This window comes from Epinephelus fuscoguttatus, linkage group LG13 (genome assembly GCF_011397635.1).
Source record: "Epinephelus fuscoguttatus linkage group LG13, E.fuscoguttatus.final_Chr_v1".
Lineage (NCBI taxonomy): Eukaryota > Metazoa > Chordata > Actinopteri > Perciformes > Serranidae > Epinephelus > Epinephelus fuscoguttatus.
In genome coordinates this window covers 23529070-23551522 of record NC_064764.1, presented here as the reverse complement: position 1 = coordinate 23551522, position 22453 = coordinate 23529070, and the positions used below count along the sequence as shown (strand labels likewise).

At 42.0% G+C, this 22453-nt stretch overlaps 2 protein-coding genes across 4 annotated transcripts in view; both read left to right on the top strand.

The window, feature by feature from the left end:
• The window catches only part of LOC125899600 (FERM, ARHGEF and pleckstrin domain-containing protein 1-like), a 91274-nt gene that overhangs the window by 62227 nt on the left and 6594 nt on the right, over nucleotides 1-22453 (top strand). Inside the window, exons 14-24 of one of the 3 annotated variants that reach the window (XM_049594024.1) lie at nucleotides 8046-8233; nucleotides 9978-10067; nucleotides 13257-13390; nucleotides 14364-14445; nucleotides 14529-14766; nucleotides 16592-16722; nucleotides 16830-16898; nucleotides 17354-17443; nucleotides 17733-17815; nucleotides 19302-19402; nucleotides 19622-19782. In XM_049594024.1, coding sequence (XP_049449981.1) covers nucleotides 8046-8233; nucleotides 9978-10067; nucleotides 13257-13390; nucleotides 14364-14445; nucleotides 14529-14766; nucleotides 16592-16722; nucleotides 16830-16898; nucleotides 17354-17443; nucleotides 17733-17815; nucleotides 19302-19402; nucleotides 19622-19782 — 1367 coding nt within the window. Of the gene's footprint in view, nucleotides 1-8045; nucleotides 8234-9977; nucleotides 10068-13256; nucleotides 13391-14363; nucleotides 14446-14528; nucleotides 14767-16591; nucleotides 16723-16829; nucleotides 16899-17353; nucleotides 17444-17732; nucleotides 17816-19301; nucleotides 19403-19559; nucleotides 19783-22453 lie in introns of those variants that run through there. The other 2 variants (XM_049594026.1, XM_049594025.1) reach the window with 2 other exon arrangements.
• Nucleotides 7-8037, top strand: LOC125899601 (uncharacterized). The gene is made up of 2 exons (XM_049594027.1): nucleotides 7-7188; nucleotides 7272-8037. Exon 1 carries the CDS (start codon nucleotides 30-32, stop codon nucleotides 975-977), a length of 948 nt encoding a protein of 315 aa, XP_049449984.1. The 5' UTR covers nucleotides 7-29; the 3' UTR covers nucleotides 978-7188; nucleotides 7272-8037.

Here is a 22453-nt window from a genome sequence, read left to right as displayed (position 1 = left end):
CTCGGGCTGCTAAAGGCAGCAGCTCTTCCATGCCCTTCGTTGACTGCTGTGATGTAGATAGTGAATATAACCAGGCTATAACGCTGAATCACACTTACAGGGAGCAGCCCATGTTCCGCCGTGGGTCTGGCTCTGGGAGCGTTAATGGGGCTTCGCAGGCCCAGCAGGCCCAGCAGGAGCACTTTCTTGGTAGGATGCGGCATAGGGAATCCCCGTCTTCTTCCAGGCAGTTGTTCAACATGAGCCGTGAGTTAGACGAGCCTCCAAAGCAGTCATACCAAACGGTTGACCAGAGTCCTATCCATAGCATGGTGGACCTCAGTGCCCATAATAGAGAGAGGCATAGCAGCAGCCCTCTCACAGCCCCACATATGGGTTCAAGGAGTGGCATCACCACTCCTGCCATGGACAATCATCAATCAAGCTCCCTCAGTTACGCTGAGCAGAACGGCTACAGCTCTGCTCCCCCTAGCTACGAGGAGGGCAGATACTCCCCCGTCCCGAGCCGCTCTCCTCGTTTACAAAAGCTCCACAAAGTGCGTCACCACTCTGAGACAGACCCAAACCAGGGAGCGTCCTCCCCGGGGCGTGAATCACGTCCTGTCCTGTCTCGGGCTGAACGTATGGCGGCTCTTGAGCGTCGCATGGTGGCCAATGGCCTCTCTGTAGCGGGCAGGCCCAGGTCCAGTCCAGGGCTGAAGCGCTTAGGGCAGGGTGGTGTCACACACGTGGGGCCGGTTCACATGAATGACTGCTCCACCACCAGTGGGTCAGAGTCCAGTGAGTCTGAGGTGGAGACTAACAGGGGCAACTGCAGCAGCCCTCTGACAGTTGGTAATCCAGTGGAGGCTAACCCCTCTTCCCCTCTACCCAGAAACAAGTTTTCCTTTGGCAGCCTCCAGCTGGATGAGGAGGCAGATGAGGACGGATGCCATGCCTTCAGTGATGAGGATGGCGGACAGATTTTCAGCTGTTAGTGCACAGAGAGCTTCAAATCGACTCCGCGGGAGAGTTTAAAGGGTTTAGATTGGGTCCAGATGGTATTAGAAAAGCTGGGTTCAGTGGGTGACAGATTATTTCTGTCAGAGGACGGCTCGAATCTCCACGCTCCATGTTCACAGTAGTCTCCTTAAGCACAGCGGTACCTACTAGAAGCAGTTTTTGAGCCCACATCAGTCTCTTTCATCAGGAGACACTTCTCTTTGCGAGATTTCATGAAGGAAAAAGTCTATTCAGGGTTTTCCTGTTTGTTGCACGGAGAAAGGTTTATCAGTCGGCCTCCCAGTTCTTTGATTGTTTCACACATTCCTGCAGAAATACACAAGTGCCATGTTAGGATTTAACACTGAGAAGCTACTCATTATTAAAAACTGCAGCGACTACAGAGAAGTTTCAAACTTGAGAAGGATCAAATGAGAATTTTTTTGTTACACTTGCACTTTTCTCACATTCTTTGCATTTGTGGAACGTTAGAACAAAGTCAGTGAGTCGCTCAGCTTCTCTTTCTCAGATGCCTTATGACTTCCCGTAGGGAAATACTCATGGTTCATAATTGTTCACAGACATTTCTGTTTTCCATTACATTAATCAGATGGTAAAATGTTGTACAGTTTTCTGCATCACACACTTTTTACTCATAATACGTCTATTGTGGAGTCATGAAAGACCTGTGGATGTATAATTGTGGCAGTAATTGTTGACTTTATAGGCATTTATTGGGAATAATCCTGCTGTCTTGCTTGATTTATTGATACTCTTGATGCTGCATCTGGCTTGTGATTGTTGTGAGAGTACTAAGCGTCTGCCTGAAGTGTCTGAAAACTAATTAATATGCTGCAAATACCAATTTAAACACCTGATTGGTATTCAATATCGTTTTTTGTTTACAGCACCTTCTGCTCTTTATTAGCTTGAAATAGAAACCTGTTTTTTTCTGGCATGTTCTCATCCCAGGTTGTCAAATACCCACACTATCTCATGCCTTCAGCATGTGACGTGGCGTGAGGATGCCCTTTGGCATCTCTGAGACGCACCCGTAACGTCTGTATGTGACACACAACTGTCTCCTGGGGGAAAGTCATTGTGTATGTGGTTTGAGTTGTCAGACAATCGTGGTTAGGTTTAAGCAACAAAACCACTTGGCTTTTGGGTTATAATAAGTACATAACGTGATGTAAAGTTGTTACATTACATACTCATTTTAACCCAAAACATGATGAGTGATGGCAGTGCATGACAGCCGGATGTAAGTTCACTCAGGAACACTTAAGTCAAAGAAAACTTAATTTCCATTTGCAGTATTATATTTGCTGGTATGGCTCTGTTCTTGGGCCTCTGCCTTTCCAAAGCCTCTTCCATGCGCCTACGTGGAAAGCCCAAGGTGGAGAGAGCACACCTCTCTGCCTTTTCACGAGCCTGCGTGCAAAGCCTAAGGCAGAGAGAGGACACCTGTCTGCCCTTCCACGTGCAAACGAGGAAAGCCTGAGGCAGAGAGAGCAAACCTCCCTGCCCTTCCATGTGCCTACATGGAAAGCCTAAGGCAGGGAGAGCAGCAGCATGAGAGCATGACCTGTCTGAACTAATGCTTCGCTCAATTAATGTAATGATACATTAAAGCAGCATTGATTTTTTAGCTCAAATACCACTGACTTTTGGTTTTACCTGAGACACTAACAGCAGTGTCCTTGGTGAAAGTCTGTGTTTCTCCGACCCATCCACCTCCCCTTCCACCCACACTACACAGACTTTTTTGCTCTGTATACCACATAAGTTGATATGATGTGATTTACACTGGAGACAACTGAAAGCCGAGTGCGTCTTATGAAGACACCAAAGGGCGCCTTTGGCATCAGTAACACATTCCAAGGTGCGTGACACAAGTCGATATTTGTCGACCTGGGATTAAGAAAAGGTTGTTAAATTCACAGTGGGTGTAGGAATCGTCAAGGAACACAACAACAGGAGTAAATATAAGCTCAGAGTGCTTTTGTGATTGTTGTCTAATAGCATTAGAAAGCGCCGCAGTGGCAGGTCTCGCTGAGATGAAGGTAAATGTTTGTTTCAGTGGTAGTTTAGCCACTCCACAACAGTTTATGGCTCTCATGCTCACTATTGACACCCCCCTCTGCACTTGACTCATGCTCGAGTATCTCTGGCAGTAGTTTGATATCAAGCTGAGTCCTCCAGCAGCTATGGTGTCAACAAAATCAACACTAGTTTCCAAAGATTGCAAAGTTCTCAATCTCCCTTTAAAAATGGCACTGCACTTTTCTTTTTTGGTCACTTTTTCAGATTTCTTTTGCACGTCTGCCCACGTTTATCTGTGTTGTTTGAGAAACTGATGATTTTTATTCTGTTCTGTCTTTTATTTCTTTGTCCAGTGTAAGCACTTGTCTGTCTGTCAGCATGAAACTGTCACATCTTTTCTGTGTTTATTTTTTTTTCCAGCTGTGACTGCATGTAAACCTGTTTTGTCGCTCACTACAGTCAGTGTGAGATGACCAGTATCTGGGTTGCCTTCTCTGCATTGATCCAGCTAACGGTTAATTATTCCAGAGCAGTACGTCACGTAGAGGCTGACAGGAGTTTGGGATTATGCAGGAATATAGAAGCACGTTTTAGTAACAGTGCGTGTACTGTACTAGTGAAAGACAGTTTAAGGGCAACACCTCAAAGCAGCGACTCTCTTGGCTCATCCATCACTGTCAGCTGCTACTGAGGTGTGCTCCCAGACATTTTTAGCATTGACGTCAAACAGCAAAGTGAGATTTTGTGGTTTTATTCATGTGTGTGTGTGTCTGGATCGATATCTAATCTTTATTCACCATTTATATTTCAGATGGGATCGGATTTCTAAATTATTTGATATCACTGTTATCAGTGGCTCATTCCCAGTTTTTGTTTTATTCAACGTGGACATGACAGTATTACAAATACAAAGGGCAAATAAGTACCTCGCAACAACGTCCCTGGTTCAGCCTGTGTTGCATGTTGTACCACCCTCTTTTCTTCCCTTATTTAGTGTCTGCCTCTCCACCAACAGCTATCCAATGAAGGCAATAATAATAATGATAATGATAACAATAAACGGACCCTTGCACCTTCAAGCACATTGGGGGGGAACTGGCAGGATGCTGGTGAACACGGCTGTGTATTTCAGTGAAAGTCAGACACTGCGTTCAAGAGTTAGACAGTATTTCTTGCTCGAATAAAGAGGCTCCGGAAGTTACATATAGGTTTCTTTTAAATGCGTCAAATTTGCATTCAAAGTTTAAAAGTAATTAGGGGAGCGCTGTAGAGCCAACGTGCCATGCTCAAGCCCAACTGCACTGGCGAATTGAAATAAACATGGGTGCAAAGTTTTGTGAGTTTTTGTGCAGCCTAAAATCTTCAGACATGTTGAAAGAAAAAACGAAAATTCACACACAAAATCCAAGATGGCTGACTTCTTGACGGGCAAGATTTGTTTACTCTCTTAAATATGAGAGCAATGATCCACTAAAATTTTGTGAATATTGAAGGAACTTTATGGCCTTTATGATGACTTTATGATCCTGGCGTGCGTCAAGGGGGCAAACTGACCAAGCCCAATTGCACCAGCAAATTTTTGCCAGTTTTGATGCTCGAGCAGATTTTGCTACGCTACAACAACTCGACAGTGTATTTCAGTGAAAGTCAGACACTGTGTGCAGGAGTAAGACAGTATTTCTTGCTTCAAAAACATCGCTCTGGAAATGACTTAATACAGATTTTGTCAAACTCATGAAAATTGCATTAAAAGCCTAAAAGTAATTAGGGGGCGCTGTAGAGCTGATGTGTCATGCTCAAACCCAATTGCACCAGCAAATCAAACTAAATGTGGGTGCAATGTTTCTTGAATTTTTGTGCATCCTAAAGTCTTTAAACGTGCTTGTAAAATGAAAATTCACACAGGAAATCCAAGATGGCTGACTTCGAGTTGGGGATAAAAAATCCCCCAAATTTTGTATAAACTCTTAAAAATAAGAGCAATGATCCACCGAAATTTTGTAAACTTCAAAGAAACTTTATCCCAACTCTGGCGTGAATCAAGGGGGCAAATTAGCTCGCTGACCATGCCCGAGCCCAGTTACATTGAAATAAACATGGATGTTTCTTGAGTTTTTGTGCATCTTAAAATCTTTAAACGTGTTTGTAATACAAAAATTCATACATGAAATCCAAGATGGCTGACTTCTAGTCTGGCAAGGCAAAAAAAATGCCCCAAGTTTGTATATGCTCTTGAATATGGGAGCAATCATCCACTAAAATTTTGTAAACATCAAAGGAACTTTATCACCACCCTGGCGTGCGTCAAGGAGGTAAATTAGCTCGCTGACTATGCCCGAGCCCGATTGCTCGTTTTTGTGCATCCTAAAGTCGTTAAAGGTGTGTAAAATGAAAATACACACTGAAAATCCAAGATAGCTGACTTCCAGTTGGGAAAAAAATCCCCCAAATTTTGTATATGCTCATGAATATGAGAGCAATGATCCACTCAAATTTTGTGAGCATCAAAGGAACTTTATCTCAACCCTGACATGTGTAAAGGGGGCAAAGGAGCTCGCTGGCCGTTCCCAAGCCCAGTCACTGCAGAACTTTGCCATTTTCTGTTTTCAGTTTTGATGTGCGAGCAGATTTTCGTGACTTTACAAGCATCCTAAGGCCCTAAAAATGTGACTGAGCAGCAGGAAAGAATTATTCTCTCCAGAAACAATAGGTTCCTCCCCTTTTCTGTGCCAGGGACTGCACTAGTGTGCTCAGGCACTAATAAACAAAAATGTTTCAAAACGCTGTCATGTCCATGTAGAATACATGCAGATTATCACTACCCAGCACCTGCAGACATTCTTGGCTGAGCATGTGTTTCCTTATTATTAACATTATCAGTGGCAAAAACTTTCTGCGTGACATAATCAGCACAGCACTATAAAAGGTTAGATTAGACATGTTATATGAGTTACTGGATCCCTGCAGTGTGAGGAAACCCTCTCTGGTGCACAAAGCTCCCCCAAAGACCTGGAATGACTCTGTCTCACTAAAAGAAGTAATTTGAAGCAGACAGAGAAAAAATACCGCTCTGCAAATTTGGTCATTTAACTCCAAACCATCAAACATATGTTGGGTTGGCTCAGAGTCGCTCCCAGGTCTGCAGGAAAGGCTTGTGTGTTTTTCAACCACTGGTGTCCTTCAGGGTGTTTTTTCAGTGCATGCTTTGCTAAACCAGGACTGAGGCGTGGTGCACATCATGCTGTTCTGCCCTGTCTGCTGTCTGCATGTATGTACTGTATGTTCTGTAATATACATGTAGTCCTCTGGGTAACTTCACTGTCATTTCCTAATTTAGTATAACAGACTGAATGTGATGTTAGATAAGATTATAAGACTAGGGAATCATGCAGTATGATTAGGGACTGAATTTTTAACACAGCTTATTCGTATACAGTATTTCGACAGCTCACTGTCTCACTGTTACAAGTAAATTGATGTAAAAACTTAATTTGTATTCATCCACTGAATAATGCATGTTTTTCCTCATCACCTACTGACATTTTTCAGTAATAACAAAGTCACAAAAATGTCACAAGGTTGTTTATTTTTACATAATAATAATAATAATAATAATAATAATAATAATAATAAAGATCAGTTATATTTAATGTTAGGTAAGGTTAGAAGGCTGCATGATTTCACTTTTTCAGCACTTTCCCTTCAGTCTCTCACTCAGTCACTGTTTCCCTGTACACGCTCACCTGGCTTTCACCTTTTTATGCTGCTTTTCTCAAGATTTCTATTCGTTTAACAATGTATATATGTTCTTTTAGAGTCAATAAAGAAGACCTTTATGAAGTGAGGTTTTTCCGAATCTTCATTTTGAGACCCCAGAAGTTTTCTGGTGTGTGTTTAGTGCTCACTGTAGACTTTCCCTCTTTGCTCTCCCTTCAGCTCCCTGTAGCGTTGGTTGGTGGATGTGTGTGTGCATATTGTAGCTTCTTTCCGCTCTCCTGTGTAGCAACCTTGTAGATGCACACTCTGGTTTCCATTCCTTTCCTTTGTAGAGTTTCATAGTAAATCCTTCCCAAAGTTGTGGTGGTGCTGGTTTGAGTGTGTGTTTGTGTCGACAAACCAGAGGACAGCAGAGAGAGGTGGGCAAGTTGCAGCTAAAACATAGTAAGTAAGCCCAGTGAACATTGTCAGTATAGATGACAGTAAGTAAGCTATTCCTCTTGATCATACTGCGGTATGTGTCTCAGCTCACGTATTGATTGACGCTGGAGGAAGACTGCCAGAGCTGTCTGGACTGTAGAGTGAGTCATGGCTGATGTTTTACACTTAATGCAGGCTGAGTTTTCTTGTGCTGCAGAGGAAAACTCTGATCCTGGGTCAGATAGTTTGGTTTAGTCTGCGTAGTTTCCCAATGGGTGATGTTTGCCATGTTGGATTACGAATTAAATGCGTGGAAGTTTAATTCATATCAAAATGCCACCAGCGTGTCTGTGGAATTTGACTTTTGTGTAGCGCTGCAGCTAATGATTATCTATATCAATTAATCTGCGACTTATTTCCTCAGTTGATTTGTTAAATGTTTAGTTCACAAAGTGTCAGAAAATAATGAAAAATGTCCAAGGTGACATCTTCAAATGTCTTGTTTTGTTTGACCAGCAGCCCAAAAACCAAAGATATCCATCTACAATTATGCAAAAGAGCTGCAAACCCTCACATTTGAGAAGCTGGCTGAGAAGGTTTGGGGGCTTTTGGTTAAAAAATGATACAAAGGATTATTTGATTTTCAAAATAGCCGCTGATTAATTCTCTGTTGATCAATTAATTGATAATATAATTAAATAATCTACTTTTCTAAGCTTGTGTGACTTCATATGAGTTCTCACAATGTGCCAAACTCCACCCATCTAAAGCTAGAAGTAGGTGAATGCTAAGAGTGTATGTGGTTTCCTGTGTTCTCACGTCTATATGAATTACTTATCTTTTCATTTTCTCCCCTCGCTTCGATTATCGACCCCGTGCAGGAGTGGTGTCCAACAGTCCTCACCTGTCTGCGTCCTCTGGTCACTCCCACGGCATGGTCAATGGTCAGAAGTCACTGGAGCTGTGCAGCCACAGTCCTGACGGACGACAGCCTTCCCCGCTCACCAGCCCGCTGCTCAACGACGCCGGCAGCATTCGCACTGATGATGAAGACGAGGTTCGGAGGAAGGTTTGTGAATTAATCAGTGGTGGAATGTAACTAAGTGCATTTACTGAAGTACTTAATTATGATATTGAGCTAAATGTACTTGAGTATTTCCAGTTTATGCTGCTTTATGCTTCTACTCCACTACATTTATTTGACAGCTTAGTTACTTTGAATAGTCACATTATTAATACAAAATATAATCAACTAATGAATTCTGATGTATTATTACAGGTTATAGCAGTATATAAAGTAGTTAAAAAGAGCTCCACTTTTACCAGCTGCAACATTAAAGTGATGAACACATTAATGCATCAATAATTATACTGGTCCAGCTGTGGGGTCCAAATTTCTCCTTAGTCATGAAGGTCCACACAATTGAATATATTCAGCATCATACTTGCGTTTGGTCATGTTGTCAAGCTATTTTGCTGTCTCCGTCAAGTAGTGCCTCACTCTACAGCAGGAAACGGCACGTCAAAATAAAAGCCCAGTGCCAGAAATTCACTGTACTTATTATGATAAGTAAAGTAAAGTGTATTTTTTGACAAACTTGACACATTTGCGAGTCATTCGCGGTCCATTGAGAATGGACCCATGACCCACTTTTGGACCGTGACCCACCAGTTGGGAACCACTGCACTATATTATTCTGCATATTATACTTTTGGTACTTGAAGTATTTACTTAAGTAGGAATTTTAATGCAGGATTGTTACTTGTAACTGAGTATTTCTACACTGTGGTATTGCTACTTTTACTTAAAGGGACAGTTCATCTTAAAATCAAAAACACATATTGTTCCTCTTACCTGTAGTGCTATTTATCAGTCTGTATTGTTGGTTGTGAGTTGCTGAGCGTTGGCGATATCGGCTGTAGAGATGTCTGCCTTCTCTTAAATGATCCTTCTTCAGGTTCACCTACAGACACCTTGTTACGACTTTTACTTCCTTTTAGATAGTCAAGTTGGACTGAGCTACGCCCACCAACTGTATCACTGCACAGAAGAAAGCGTGTAGCTACTCACAGATGAGAGGCTTGTGCTCATGACAGTGCGAGGTGTAAACATTAATGGCATCCTCTTCAGCTGGGCTGTAACATAAGCTAGCTCAGTGGTGCTAGATGAGCTAACAGTAGATGCACACTTCCTTCCGCGGAGTGATATGGTTAGCGGGTGTAGTTTGGTAGAAATAAAATAGTTCCTACATGAAACTGCTCACAATAAGGTCTGTGGATTATCTTGAGTAACTGGGTCACGATTTCTGGGAAGAGACACTACTGTTCAGTTTTTCAAATGTATTTTTTTGCGCTTGGAGCACCACAAGCTGAGTGCCATCTAGTTATATGATAATGGAGAGAAGGGAGACACCTCTACTGCTGATATCTCCAACACTTGGCAACACACACCAAAACTATCTAGACTGATAAATAGCACTACATGTAAGAGGAACAATATGTATTTTTGATTTAGACGTGAACTGCCACTGGATTTAATGTCTCACTACATTAACTTACTGTGTTGTATCAGTTTTGTTGTTGTTGTTTTTTAACTTAACTTGTGCTTCAAAGCCGCCGCCACATACTCAGAATAGCACTGGACCTAGATTACCTGTCCTAAATAACGCTCCACAGGGACCAAAGTATTTTCTTGTAAGTCTACTCAGAGAAATAGGTTAGACAGGCGATACGCTGGCTGGACTCATGCTTCATAGCTGTACAGTTAATTTCTCCTTGCTCACAGTCTCCTCTCTGTTGTGATGTCTTTGCAGAGGTTCCCAACAGATCGGGCCTACTTCATCGCCAAGGAGCTGCTGACTACAGAAAGGACGTATGTGAAGGACCTGGAGGTGGTGACTGTGGTAAGAACAAAAAAAATAAATAAATAAAAATGCCAGCTTGCCAACATGCTGCTCCACTGTTTGTTTTCTCCTGCACTGTCCTCTGGGGAGAAAACATTGATTATTCCGGTTAGCTGCTCCATTGCAGAGTGCCCGCCAAAACACAGAGTCAGGCAGTGACACAGGGATATTTTGGCAGATGCGATTTCATTTTTTATTCATTCCCCACACCCGCGCTCTGAAATGCATTTATCTGTCTCACTCAAGGCTGTGAATACTAAACTGTGTTTGTGTTTAAAGAGATAGATGGATTTAGCCACATGTTCCCTCTGCATGAGGCTCCCCAATTCACTGTGTTCCTTTAGTTTGCACTGGCTGGGTACAAGCATATGGACACCATTTCATTTGATAGTATCTCAAAGGAAATGCAGCAGAAAACAGGATATTAAATGTGCGGTACAGCTCCTTCAGCAACGAACGAGGAGGATGTTCTCACGAGGCCGAAGTGAAGCGCTGCCGTTGTCTGATTCGGCACACGCACGTGGAGAAAATGCATCACTCCTTTTTTTTCCCCTCCGGCTTCTTTCAAAGACTGCAGCTTTTCCCGTCTTGTAATTTTCAGAGAAGCCTTTCACACATCTCATAAATATTTGGGTTGGCTCATGTCCTCGTTCTTTTTTACAGCTGTGTGTGTGTGTGTGCTGTTTCTCTACCCGTACACTGGTTGTGTGCCGCTGTTTGGGGTGAAGTCATCCGAACAACAGCTGGCGCTTCTTGTCAAGCCCTTCTAGCTTTTCCTAAAACCCACTTCCCTTTCCCATCACGTCAGCCGAATGAAGCTATTTTCATGCCCGCTGAGGTCAAACGCACAACATGCATTTGACTTCAATGTGACTTAATGGAACAATAGTGTTAAGAGTGATTGGCTATTGATTCTTCTATTCATTCTCAGGCAATTACAGGATTTAAGAGACGTCACGCCACTGAAGCGCAACAGCAGAAACACAGATAAAGGTCTTTTTTTTAGCAGCCTGGGAAAATCTATATTGACACATGATCTTGAAGAGTCTTTGCTCGTGAAAACTTTTCACTGAACGAGCTCTTTACAAGCTCAAGACCAGAAAATCTGGACTTGAGTTACCTGATGTCATCGAGAGATAACCATTGCAGTGCAGTCGAATATCTGATTAGTCCACTGTTACAGTTTGTACATGGTTGCTTTATCTACCATGAAGGAGAAAATAGTTTCCCTTCACGCAGTTTTTTTTCTTATTGTTACTTAACACGAATGTTGGCCTCACTGTGCTCACCTTAAAGGGATAGTTCAGATTATTTGAAGTGGGGTTGTATGAGGCACTTGTCCATAGTGTATTACATACAGTAGCTGTTGGTAAGCACACCCCCAGTTTGGAGATGCAAGCTGGAGTACCGACGTAGAAGCTAAACAATGCACTGTTGTAGATAGGGGCTGCAGCAAAGCCTATTTTAGCCTAAAAAAATCCCACTTAAAAAATCATAGTAGTGGGGCGTCGGTAGTGTAGTGGATAGTGCCGGCGCCCCATGTACAGAGGCGATGCCTCACTGCAGCAGTTGCAGGTTCGACTCTGGCTTGCAACCCTTTGCTGCATGTCAACTCTCAACCCATTTCAATCTGTCCTGTCTATTAAAGGCCAAAAAACCCCTAAAAATAATCTTTAAAAAGTAGTTTAAGTGTCCACTATATTTTGCTGTCAGCGATTTCCAATGGAGAACCTGTTAACGGCTTCAGTTCCCCATCTGTGTTCTCGTCAAAGCCACCAGACTCCATTGACAAAACAGTAGTTTTACCTTGCAGAACACAGGAGCTGCTGGTCTATCACTGCCTCAGTCAGTCAGTTTGTTTGTTTTATTCTGTGAGTTTTAAAGGGTTAATTTTGTTTCACCAAAGTCACACAATAACACAAACAAACTACCAATAGAGGCAGCACTAGACCAGTAGCTCCTGTCTTCAGCTGGCTAAAATAGCTGTTTCTGTCAATGGAGTCTGGCTTTGAAGACAGCATAGAAAACTGCATGAGTTCCCCATCAGAGAGGGCTGCCTGACAGCAAGGTAAAGCAGTGAAAATATTCTAAATATTGCATACACTTAAACTGATATTGATTTTCTCTGGAGGCTAACATACGTCTCATTGTGGCCCCCATCCACAGCTGTACATTTATAAGCTTCTGTGGCGGTACTTCTGCCTGCTTCTCCAACTGGGGATGTGCTGACTGATATCTACTGTATGTCACACACTGACTATGGTTAAGTACCTCATACAACCCCACTTTAAAAAAATCCAAACTCTCCCTTTAAATCTGAGTCTAGATGTGTACGTGTTGCCAGGATTTTGTGATATCCAAACCAATTTGGCAGCCAATCATGATCCAGTTTGATGTGGAAACTCGAATTGCTCATGCACAAACACTGCAAAATTACTTGTCATTGAAGTAGGAGACAACCAGTAGTTTTGAAATCAAATATTTCCATGTACATACATCATTTCAATGAGGTACAAGGAGTAGATGTTATGTCTGAAAGGGGATCCTTAAAGCTACAACTGGTAACTTTTATGAATGTAACCTGTTGTCATATTTCTTGAAACTGTCACTACATTCACACAGAAGTACATGAGACTGATAATCTGGCTCTTGTTCCTCTGCCTCTTCCTATTGCTTCCAGTGGCATTTGCTAGAATTCCCCAGGGCTCAGCAAAAACAACCAATAAGAGCCGAGGAGTCTCTCACGCAGCTGCCAGTCATGTCAGTCACGGCTCATGAATTGCAGTCATCCTATCTTACTAGGCAGTGCTGATCAAATATGACTCAAGATTATGTCACTGCATTGTCTATTTCTCACTTCAGATGTTTTCAGAAAGATATTTTAGTGTACTGTTTAGCTGTAAAATGAGAAAGTTCCTGACCCGGACACCATGCTGAATACAGTTGAGTGAAAACCAAGCACCATCCACTGGCCAAAGCAAACTGTTAGAGCCATTAGAAGTGCTACAAGGCAACAGAGTAGGCAGAGGAATACGATTTTTTCATACACTATCTGTATCTGTATATCTGTCTGGATGGAGTGACAGTTTCTGTAAATACGACAAGTTATTTTTCATAGAAGTCACCAACTACAGCTTTAATATAAACAGTTTCTTGTCTTGTTTTGATGCTTGCTATTTGTGACCTCAGTCTTTCCAGAGCGCTGTGGGACAAGACGAGGCGACTCCAGACTCTCTGAAGAACACCATCCTCTCCACTTTCGAGCCTCTGCACAAGTTCCACACAGGTTTTCTCAGGGAGGTGGAGCAGCGGCTGGCTCTGTGGTGAGACTCATTTCACTTCAAAATACATCCCTGCAGGGTTCACAACACGCCTGGCGATGTGTTGGTTTGGGTTTAGCCCAATTTATCACAATTTCTGCCCCCTATTTTTAATGAGATTTATTGGCATTTAGTCTGAGAGGGCGACCCAGTCCCTCCAGATGACCCGAGGAGCTATCGTCTCCATGGCAACAATCGAGCTGCACCAGGGCCGGCCTTTTCTTGCCTGTGGGTTTCTGCTGTCTGATCTTCTTAATGATGTGGTGCTTTATCTAACACACACTGAATGATACACACACACACGCACACATACAGACATGCAGGCAGTGATGCTTAAAGCCTGTTAGAGTGTCAGAATTTATGGCCATTAACTGCAGACATAAAGTATTTTTATTTCAAAGCCTGTTTTGGCTAGTCATCGTTAGAACTCTGAATTAAAGCTGGAAGTGATATCACAGTCAACGCTGCTGATAAGAACAACATTCAAATGTGTATGTAAATTATCTGCTGCTGCATGTGTCTCTTTTTTAGCTTTGCATACTCAAATATTATAGTAGAGATGTACCTTTGTTGTTGTGACTATGATTAGAAAGCTGTTTGTCATAGATTAGGAGGGAAGTGTTGCACACATTGTTCCCCATGTGTACAGACTGGATATGTTTCTCCAAAGCCCCTGATAAAATGCTGAAGCAAAATGTTAAATATTCTGAATGAATCCAGTAATGGTAGCTCATTACTCTTGCGCCCTCTGTGGGGAAAATCACACTCAAGGGAGACACCTGCTGGTGGATCTTGCTCTCAAAGTTTAAAGAGCCCTTTCCAACTTCATTGCAATTTTACTTGCATGAACTGAAGCTCGTCTGAATAATCAATGAGCTTTAAGTGCATTTGCGTAGCTCAGTTAATTAATTCACTGTCTACAAATGGCTCCATAATGCTTAGCGATAACAAACTTGCTGATGTTTATCTGTTTTAGGGAAGGACGCTCCAATGCTCACATAAAAGGAGACTACCAGCGCATTGGAGATGTCATGCTGAAGAACCTCCAAGGGTTGAAGGTGAGGCAACACTCTCACTCTCACGTATCTGTAATTACAGTAATAATTTAATACTCGTTTATGTGTTCCAACTTCGTCCGCAGCCCCTGACAACAAACCTGCATAAACAGTCTGAACTTCTGGTGGAGCTGGAGAAGGCGTGCAGGGCGTCCCGCAAGTTGGAGAGTCTCTGCAGAGACTTTGAGCTGCAGAAGGTCTGCTACGTCCCCCTCAACGTCTTCATCCTGCGGCCGCTGCACCGCCTCAATCACTACAAGCAGATCCTGGAGCGCCTGTGCAAACACTACCCAGCTACTCATGTGGATTTCAGGGACTGCAGAGGTACTGCGCTCAGGCTGAACAGGAACAAAATACCAAAATAAATAGAGGATACTGTGTCAATTTTCAACCAGCTCTGTATCATAACAATGTGGATAGTATGTGTAAATGAACTATGGTAAACTTCCCTCCATCTTACCATTGCCCAGATATCCATGCTTATCTTTTAGCTCAGATTTTTGCTAGCTCTAGGGCTGTTGCTTGAGCTACAGATTGTACCTCCACTATTGAATGAAGGCTGGGACACACTCTCTGATCCTATGGGAGCTATGGTGTAATAATATAATAATAAACTTTATTTATATAGCACCTTTCATACCAGAAATGCAGCACAAAGTCTTTTTACAACAAGGGCAATATAAGTGCTTCACATGGAAATAGACCGAATGAACATAAAACAGAACTGATTTATAAATCATAGAGTTGTAAAACTGTAAATCATAAAATCAAGTTAGATTTTAAAAGAGCTGCAGCAGCGTGAAGCGTAAAAAGAAAGAGTTTCAGACCTGTATCAGGAAGTCTGAGCTAGTTAAAGGCTAAAGTGAACAGATACGTTTGTAGATTTCTTTTAAAAAATATTCAGCGAGCTAGCTTCCCTGATACCTATAGGTAGTGTGTTCTTTAGCTTTGGGGCGTAATTGACAAAGGCTCCATTCCACATCTACTTCCGGCTGTTGCTGTCAACCTCCAATAAACCAGCCGCAGATGATCGCAGTGTTCTTGGAGGCAAATAGTTAACAAGGGAGTTAGAGATGTAGCTCGGTCCCAGCCCATGTAGGGCTTAAAATCAGTCTTTAATGTAACAGGCACATGCATAATGTAACTGGAGCAGTGATGTTGGAGGGTTACAGCAGACTGCTAGAAATAAGTGTTGTATGAGTGTGCTCTTTTTTGCCTCTTTTGGTGCGCTCAGCCTGACTGAACTTTTTGGGTATACTGGAATGGATAGCAGACAATATACTGTAGAATGTTTTCATATAGAAAGCCGTTGTTTATGGCCTTTTATTACGGACCTTTTCAGTAACTGGGAAATTTTAATTCCCATCCATATCTTTATTTTTCACATAAAATATATTCTGAGTCAAGGCCAACTCGGTGAAATGAATAAATCATCCCCATATTCTCTGATAGTGGGCCAGATATTGAGCCTTTTGCCAAGTGCAGACCAGATTTCACTGCCCAGTGCTACAACGTTATATGACACAGTGACTTTTCTTTTTAATCTCCTTGATTTTTGTATGCCTGCCACCACAGACACAAAGAGTATAGATGGGGCTGGAGAGAGAGAGAGCTGCCCCTCTCTCAAACTCTCTGGTCAAACAATAAAACCAGGCAGTGCTAATTAAATATAAACCAAGATACTGGTACTGTGCTGCAAACTGTGCACCTAAAAGTCGTCAGAAACATATTTTAGTGCACTGTTTGACTGTAATACAAGAATTTCAACAGCTGAAAATACTGAGATCCAACAGTAAAACTAAGCAGTGCTGATCAAATATGAACAGATATTTTAGGTGTATTTCGAGATTGTTTGTTACCATATTGTTTCCTGTGAAAAACCGGCCAAGCTTGCTTTACTTCATCCACCAGCAGAAGCATTTATTCGTCCGGTTCGGCACAGTGCATTCTGGTAGTTGTAGGTTTATCTGTTCTTTCTGGTCATAGAGCACCAATTTCAAACGTTTTTGAATCTTTCTACTGCATAAACAGCCCAGTGTTATGAAAAGACCATCTTTCCAGAAGTGAAATACTTCTTAAAGTCTTCTGCTACTGTAGCATAATCTAACAGTCTATCTCCATTAATCTCTTGCCTCTGATTGGTCCGTAGCTGCTCTGGCAGATGTGTCTGAGGTGGTGGAGCAGCTCCAGGGAAGCCTTATCAAGATGGAGAACTTCCAGAAGCTTTTGGAGCTGAAGAAGGATTTGATCGGCGTTGACAATCTTGTTGTTCCTGGGCGGGTGAGTTTAAAGCTTGAAAGAATAAACTGGCAAAGATTTTTACTTATCTACAGACAGCGTGTTTGATATGTGTGACTAACACGTGATGCATGTTTTTGCTTCCCCAGGAGTTCATCAGGTTAGGCTGCCTCAGCAAACTGTCTGGAAAAGGCCTACAGCAACGAATGTTTTTCCTGGTAACACCCACTTTCTTTTTAGACTAGGTCATATCACTAATTGAATTATTTCGTGGCGTGATCTCAGTGGAAAAATAATCATCATTTCCAGCCATATATCACTCAGATGGTGCTGGCAGATTAAGTGCAGCTAGAAGAGTTCATTTTGGGGGAAAATAACACATGTTGCTCAGAACTTTGACAGCCATATGTAATGCAAGAGTTTCACAGTTGTCTGATTTTATAGGAAATATAACTTTGATAAACAAGGCAACCAAAAAGGTAGCAGTGTGTATATGTGGTTAGAATTAATATTCAGTCTTTGTGGTTGCTATGGCACGTTTGAACTTCCCCAGGATTATTTATTGGATTATATACATTCAGTTTAGACTATTAAACAAAAACAGACTTAATGACGTCTGGTATTAAGACTGTTAATTTGCATTCTCTTTCTCTTCTTGCCTCCCTGGTAATAGTTTAACGACGTCATTTTGTACACGAGTCGAGGGATGACACCGACCAATCAGTTCAAAGTGCATGGCCAGCTGCCGCTCCATGGCATGACAGTAAGTGCTGTTTGTCTCTATCGAACACAAACAGCTGTCACCAGTTTGTCATTACTGCAGAACAAAGCCACCTCAAACAGCTGAGCTGCAGCTCTTTCGGCGTCTTCCTCCACCCCAACACATACACACAGTCACACACTCTTTCAGGACGACTACACATGTCCTTCTCTCTCACTTCCTTTTCATCATCCCTCCCTCCATCTCTCCCTTTTCGTCTATTTTGGTCCTTGCTGTCCTAGATACTGCTGCTCTCTAATGTTTTTTCTGTGTCTCTGTGTTCTTCTCCCAGATCAGAGAGAGTGAAGATGAGTGGGGTGTGCCGCACGCCTTCACGTTGGTTGGACAGCAGCAGTCGGTGGTGGTGGCAGCAAGGTAAGGACGGTGGTCGTCGGGGCGCAGACACCTTGTACCTGGACCTAAAATAACCCAAAGTGACAACTTAATGTGTGACCTTGTTTTTTCTGGGGTGTCTGGACTTTGGTGTGGAGACACCAGACTCAAGAAGTGTTGCATGCACTCTGGTCAGATGCAGCTGAGCTCTCACATATAGTGACAAACTATATGTGACTATATAACTAATCAGCAGTTGCATAATTTCCACTTTAAAAATCCTGTTTTTTTCACCCCCACTTTACAGTTACAGTTTGTAACAATTTATATTTAAGTCCTTGTAATAAGTGTGAGTTAATATGTACTCCTAAGACCCTGTGTCCTCATATGAGGACATTACATTTTTGGTTTACTGGAACTTATACGTCATTCTGCTGAACGTTGACCTCTTGTCCTCGTTCGTGGACACTCCTCTGCAGAACTTGGGATTTTTTGATACTATATTTGTTGTCACAAATGCAGCAATGCTGTGTCCGACCTCAACAGCTCATGGTTTAGGAGGTTTTCTAACACAGTTTCAATTACAGAATAACAAAACAAAAACAAAAACGTATTCAATTTTTAATATTCAATATTAAGAATTTAATTAATATTCTCCTAAAATTAAAATTGAATTAAATAAAAATAACAATAATAAAATAAAATAATAAAAAATAATAAAATGAAATAATAAAATAAATAAAATAAAAATTAAAATTGAATATCAGTCCAAGACAAGGTGGGTAAAAAACAGTACTTAGTGAAGATATTTATCGATCTTAAAGTCTCAGTTAACAAAACTTAAGAAGAGTAGTTAGTTAATTATTAATTCACTTTGATAATTAATGTGACATTATTAATAATATCACAGTGCACATAGTATTTCTAACTTTACTTTTTTGTTAGACTACCATTCATCTGCAAAACCCAATATCAGTGTCTTATCTGATAGCCTGATCGAACATAAATGCATGAAAATAGGATTTACATGTTTTGTTTGTTTGCTTGTTGTTCTTTTTTACTCCCATCCTCTGGATTGTTAGCATTTTTTAGCAACTTTTTTCATTCATGTCATTTCATTCATCACTTTGGGAGGAGATCTGTGCCCTCAGCCATTATTGGTTTGAGTAACCTTGGGTCACTGTAACAGACTTGTGCTGCGTGATGTTTCTTGTCTGTATAGATCCTGATTGTCTCATTGTACAGACTGTGAAGACACATTTCCTCTCTAGAGGATAATAAAGAATGAATCTGAATCACTGTGACAAAAACAAAAAGATAACTAGTATTTAGCTGATCCAGTCTCCACGAGGGAGCAGATGGTGTCTTGGTATCTCTTCAAGGAGAATTTGGCAGGACACCTGGACTAACTGGGATCCAACTTGTGACATTCTTGTTCACTGGACTGTTTCTAACCACCAGGCCTTCCTGCTGTGACTAATCATGGGTCACGCTGAGTGTTTTGTCCATTTGTGTGTTTTCACCATAGTTCACTATTGGAGATGGAGAAGTGGATGGAGGACATACAGATGGCGATAGAGACGGCGAAAACAAGGAACGGGCCTTCGTTTGACCTTCTGACGGACAACAGTAAGTTACTACATAAACATACAGTAGCATAAAGTTATACTTGAAAAATAAACAGTGGATATACAGTAAGTTTTAAGTTAAAACTCCACAGACTGAAATCCGAGATACACAAGACTACGTTTGATTTGTAAATGATCTGACATTGTCTGTGCTTTAGCATCCTTCTCCCCTCACCACCCTGCTCATTGCCTAGCAGTAACAACCTCCTGACTTTCCCAGAATGCCCTGAGGACTCGGTGGAGGCGGAGTCTGAGGACGACATAACAGCGTCGCACACCTCGCTGGAGAGGCCCGCCCCTCACCGTGGTAACACCATGGTGCACGTGTGCTGGCACAGGAACACCAGTGTGTCCATGGTGGACTTTAGCGTAGCTGTAGAGGTACCGGCCAAACCTCAGACCTGCTCCTCCCCTCCTGCTTCACTGTTTTCTTTCTCTGTGTCTCTGAGTGTGTGCTGTATTTTAATTCACTTTGATTATCTCACGGTGGGAACAGTATCCTCTTGCGCTATCTAAAAAATCAGATAGTAAAGAAATAAAAGAAAGTGTGGGTGGAAATGGATGTTACAAATGTGAGTACTCAATCTTTTTCTATGAGTAAAAAAGATAATAGATAATCAGGAGCTCATAAACTGTCTCCCAATTTCTCTTTTTACATTCAGTAACTGAGATTTTCTAACAAGTGCTCATTGCAAGAGGATGATGTTTGTCCTTGCAGTGGGAAATAACAACTTTTGGGTGCAGGGACTATAGATTGTATAAAAATAATGGACGTAGCCATCCGGTTTGTAAACTCCTGTTTTGACGCCTCAAATTTGAAAGTGCTTCTCAGTATAAACTTTTGCACATGACAATGTCTGTGCAAGCGCATAGGTGTGACGGATGCCAGCAGCAGACCGCTGTTGGAGACTGACACACAACAAAACTGATTGAGAGAACATGATTTTTTTCTAACTATATCCAAGTGATTTTTGTACCTAAACCTAACCACATTTTAACCACAGCATTGTTAACAGTCTGCTACACAAGAAGGTACAAATGTTACACAGTCATACAGTACAGGCCAAAAGTTTGGACACACCTTCTCATTCAATGCGTTTTCTTTATTTTCATGACTATTTACATTGTAGATTCTCACTGAAGGCATCAAAACTATGAATGAACACATGTGGAGTTATGTACTTAAGAAAAAAAGGTGAAATAACTGAAAACATGTTTTATATTCTAGTTTCTTCAAAATAGCCACCCTTTGCTCTGATTACTGCTTTGCACACTCTTGGCATTCTCTCCATGAGCTTCAAGAGGTAGTCACCTGAAATGGTTTCCACTTCACAGGTGTGCCTTATCAGGGTTAATTAGTGGAATTTCTTGCTTTATCAATGGGGTTGGGACCATCAGTTGTGTTGTGCAGAAGTCAGGTTAATACACAGCCGACAGCCCTATTGGACAGCTGTTAAAATTCATATTATGGCAAGAACCAATCAGCTAACTAAAGAAAAACGAGTGGCCATCATTACTTTAAGAAATGAAGGTCAGTCAGTCCGGAAAATTGCAAAAACTTTAAATGTGTCCCCAAGTGGAGTTGCAAAAACCATCAAGCGCTACAACGAAACTGGCACACATGAGGACCGACCCAGGAAAGGAAGACCAAGAGTCACCTCTGCTTCTGAGGATAAGTTCATCCGAGTCACCAGCCTCAGAAATCGCAAGTTAACAGCAGCTCAGATCAGAGACCAGATGAATGCCACACAGAGTTCTAGCAGCAGACCCATCTCTAGAACAACTGTTAAGAGGAGACTGCGCGAATCAGGCCTTCATGGTCAAATAGCTGCTAGGAAACCACTGCTAAGGAGAGGCAACAAGCAGAAGAGATTTGTTTGGGCCAAGAAACACAAGGGATGGACATTAGACCAGTGGAAATCTGTGCTTTGGTCTGATGAGTCCAAATTTGAGATCTTTGGTTCCAACCGCCGTGTCTTTGTGAGACGCAGAAAAGGTGAACGGATGGATTCCACATGCCTGGTTCCCACTGTGAAGCATTGAGGAGGAGTTGTTATGTTGTGTGGTTGTTTTGCTGGTGACACTGTTGGGGATTTATTCAAAATTGAAGGCACACTGAACCAGCATGGCTACCACAGCATCCTGCAGCGACATGCCATCCCATCCGGTTTGCGTTTAGTTGGACGATCATTTATTTTTCAACAGGACAATGACCCCAAACACACCTCCAGGCTGTGTAAGGGCTATTTGACCAAGAAGGAGAGTGATGGAGTGCTGTGGCAGATGACCTGGCCTCCACAGTCACCGGACCTGAACCCAATCGAGATGGTTTGGGGTGAGCTGGACCGCAGAGTGAAGGCAAAGGGGCCAACAAGTGCTAAACACCTCTGGGAACTCCTTCAAGACTGTTGGAAAACCATTTCAGGTGACTACCTCTTGAAGCTCATGGAGAGAATGCCAAGAGTGTGCAAAGCAGTAATCAGAGCAAAGGGTGGCTATTTTGAAGAAACTAGAATATAAAACATGTTTTCAGTTATTTCACCTTTTTTGTTAAGTACATAACTCCACATGTGTTCATTCATAGTTTTGATGCCTTCAGTGAGAATCTACAATGTAAATAGTCATGAAAATAAAGAAAACGCATTGAATGAGAAGGTGTGTCCAAACTTTTGGCCTGTACTGTACATCTACGTTTATTCTCACAATTGGGATGAGGAGCCACAGGATACCTGCTGAGACGTACTTATATCAGTGGTTCCGTTGCACTCTCTTGCCCCAGACACAATTTGTCTCTGGACTGCTTGTGCCAAAAAAATGTAATATTTCCTTTTAAATAGTGGCTGATATCTAGTTCACTGAAGCCACTCATGTGCCCTGGATAAATCATAACATAATGTCTGCTTGTCATCTGCTCCACCATAAGCTGCTCTAAAACTCAAAGGCTAAGCTCCCACAGTGAAAGTCCCCCGGGTCCAAAATATTTTTTGGATCTAAAAAGCAGCTTCAGAACAGACCTCACAAATTTCAGTTTCTTTCTCAGCCTGTCTGCGCT

Bases quoted from the DNA above. Each gene is read 5' to 3' on its own strand.
- LOC125899601 (XM_049594027.1), top strand. From the start codon at position 30: ATGCCCTTCGTTGACTGCTGTGATGTAGATAGTGAATATAACCAGGCT.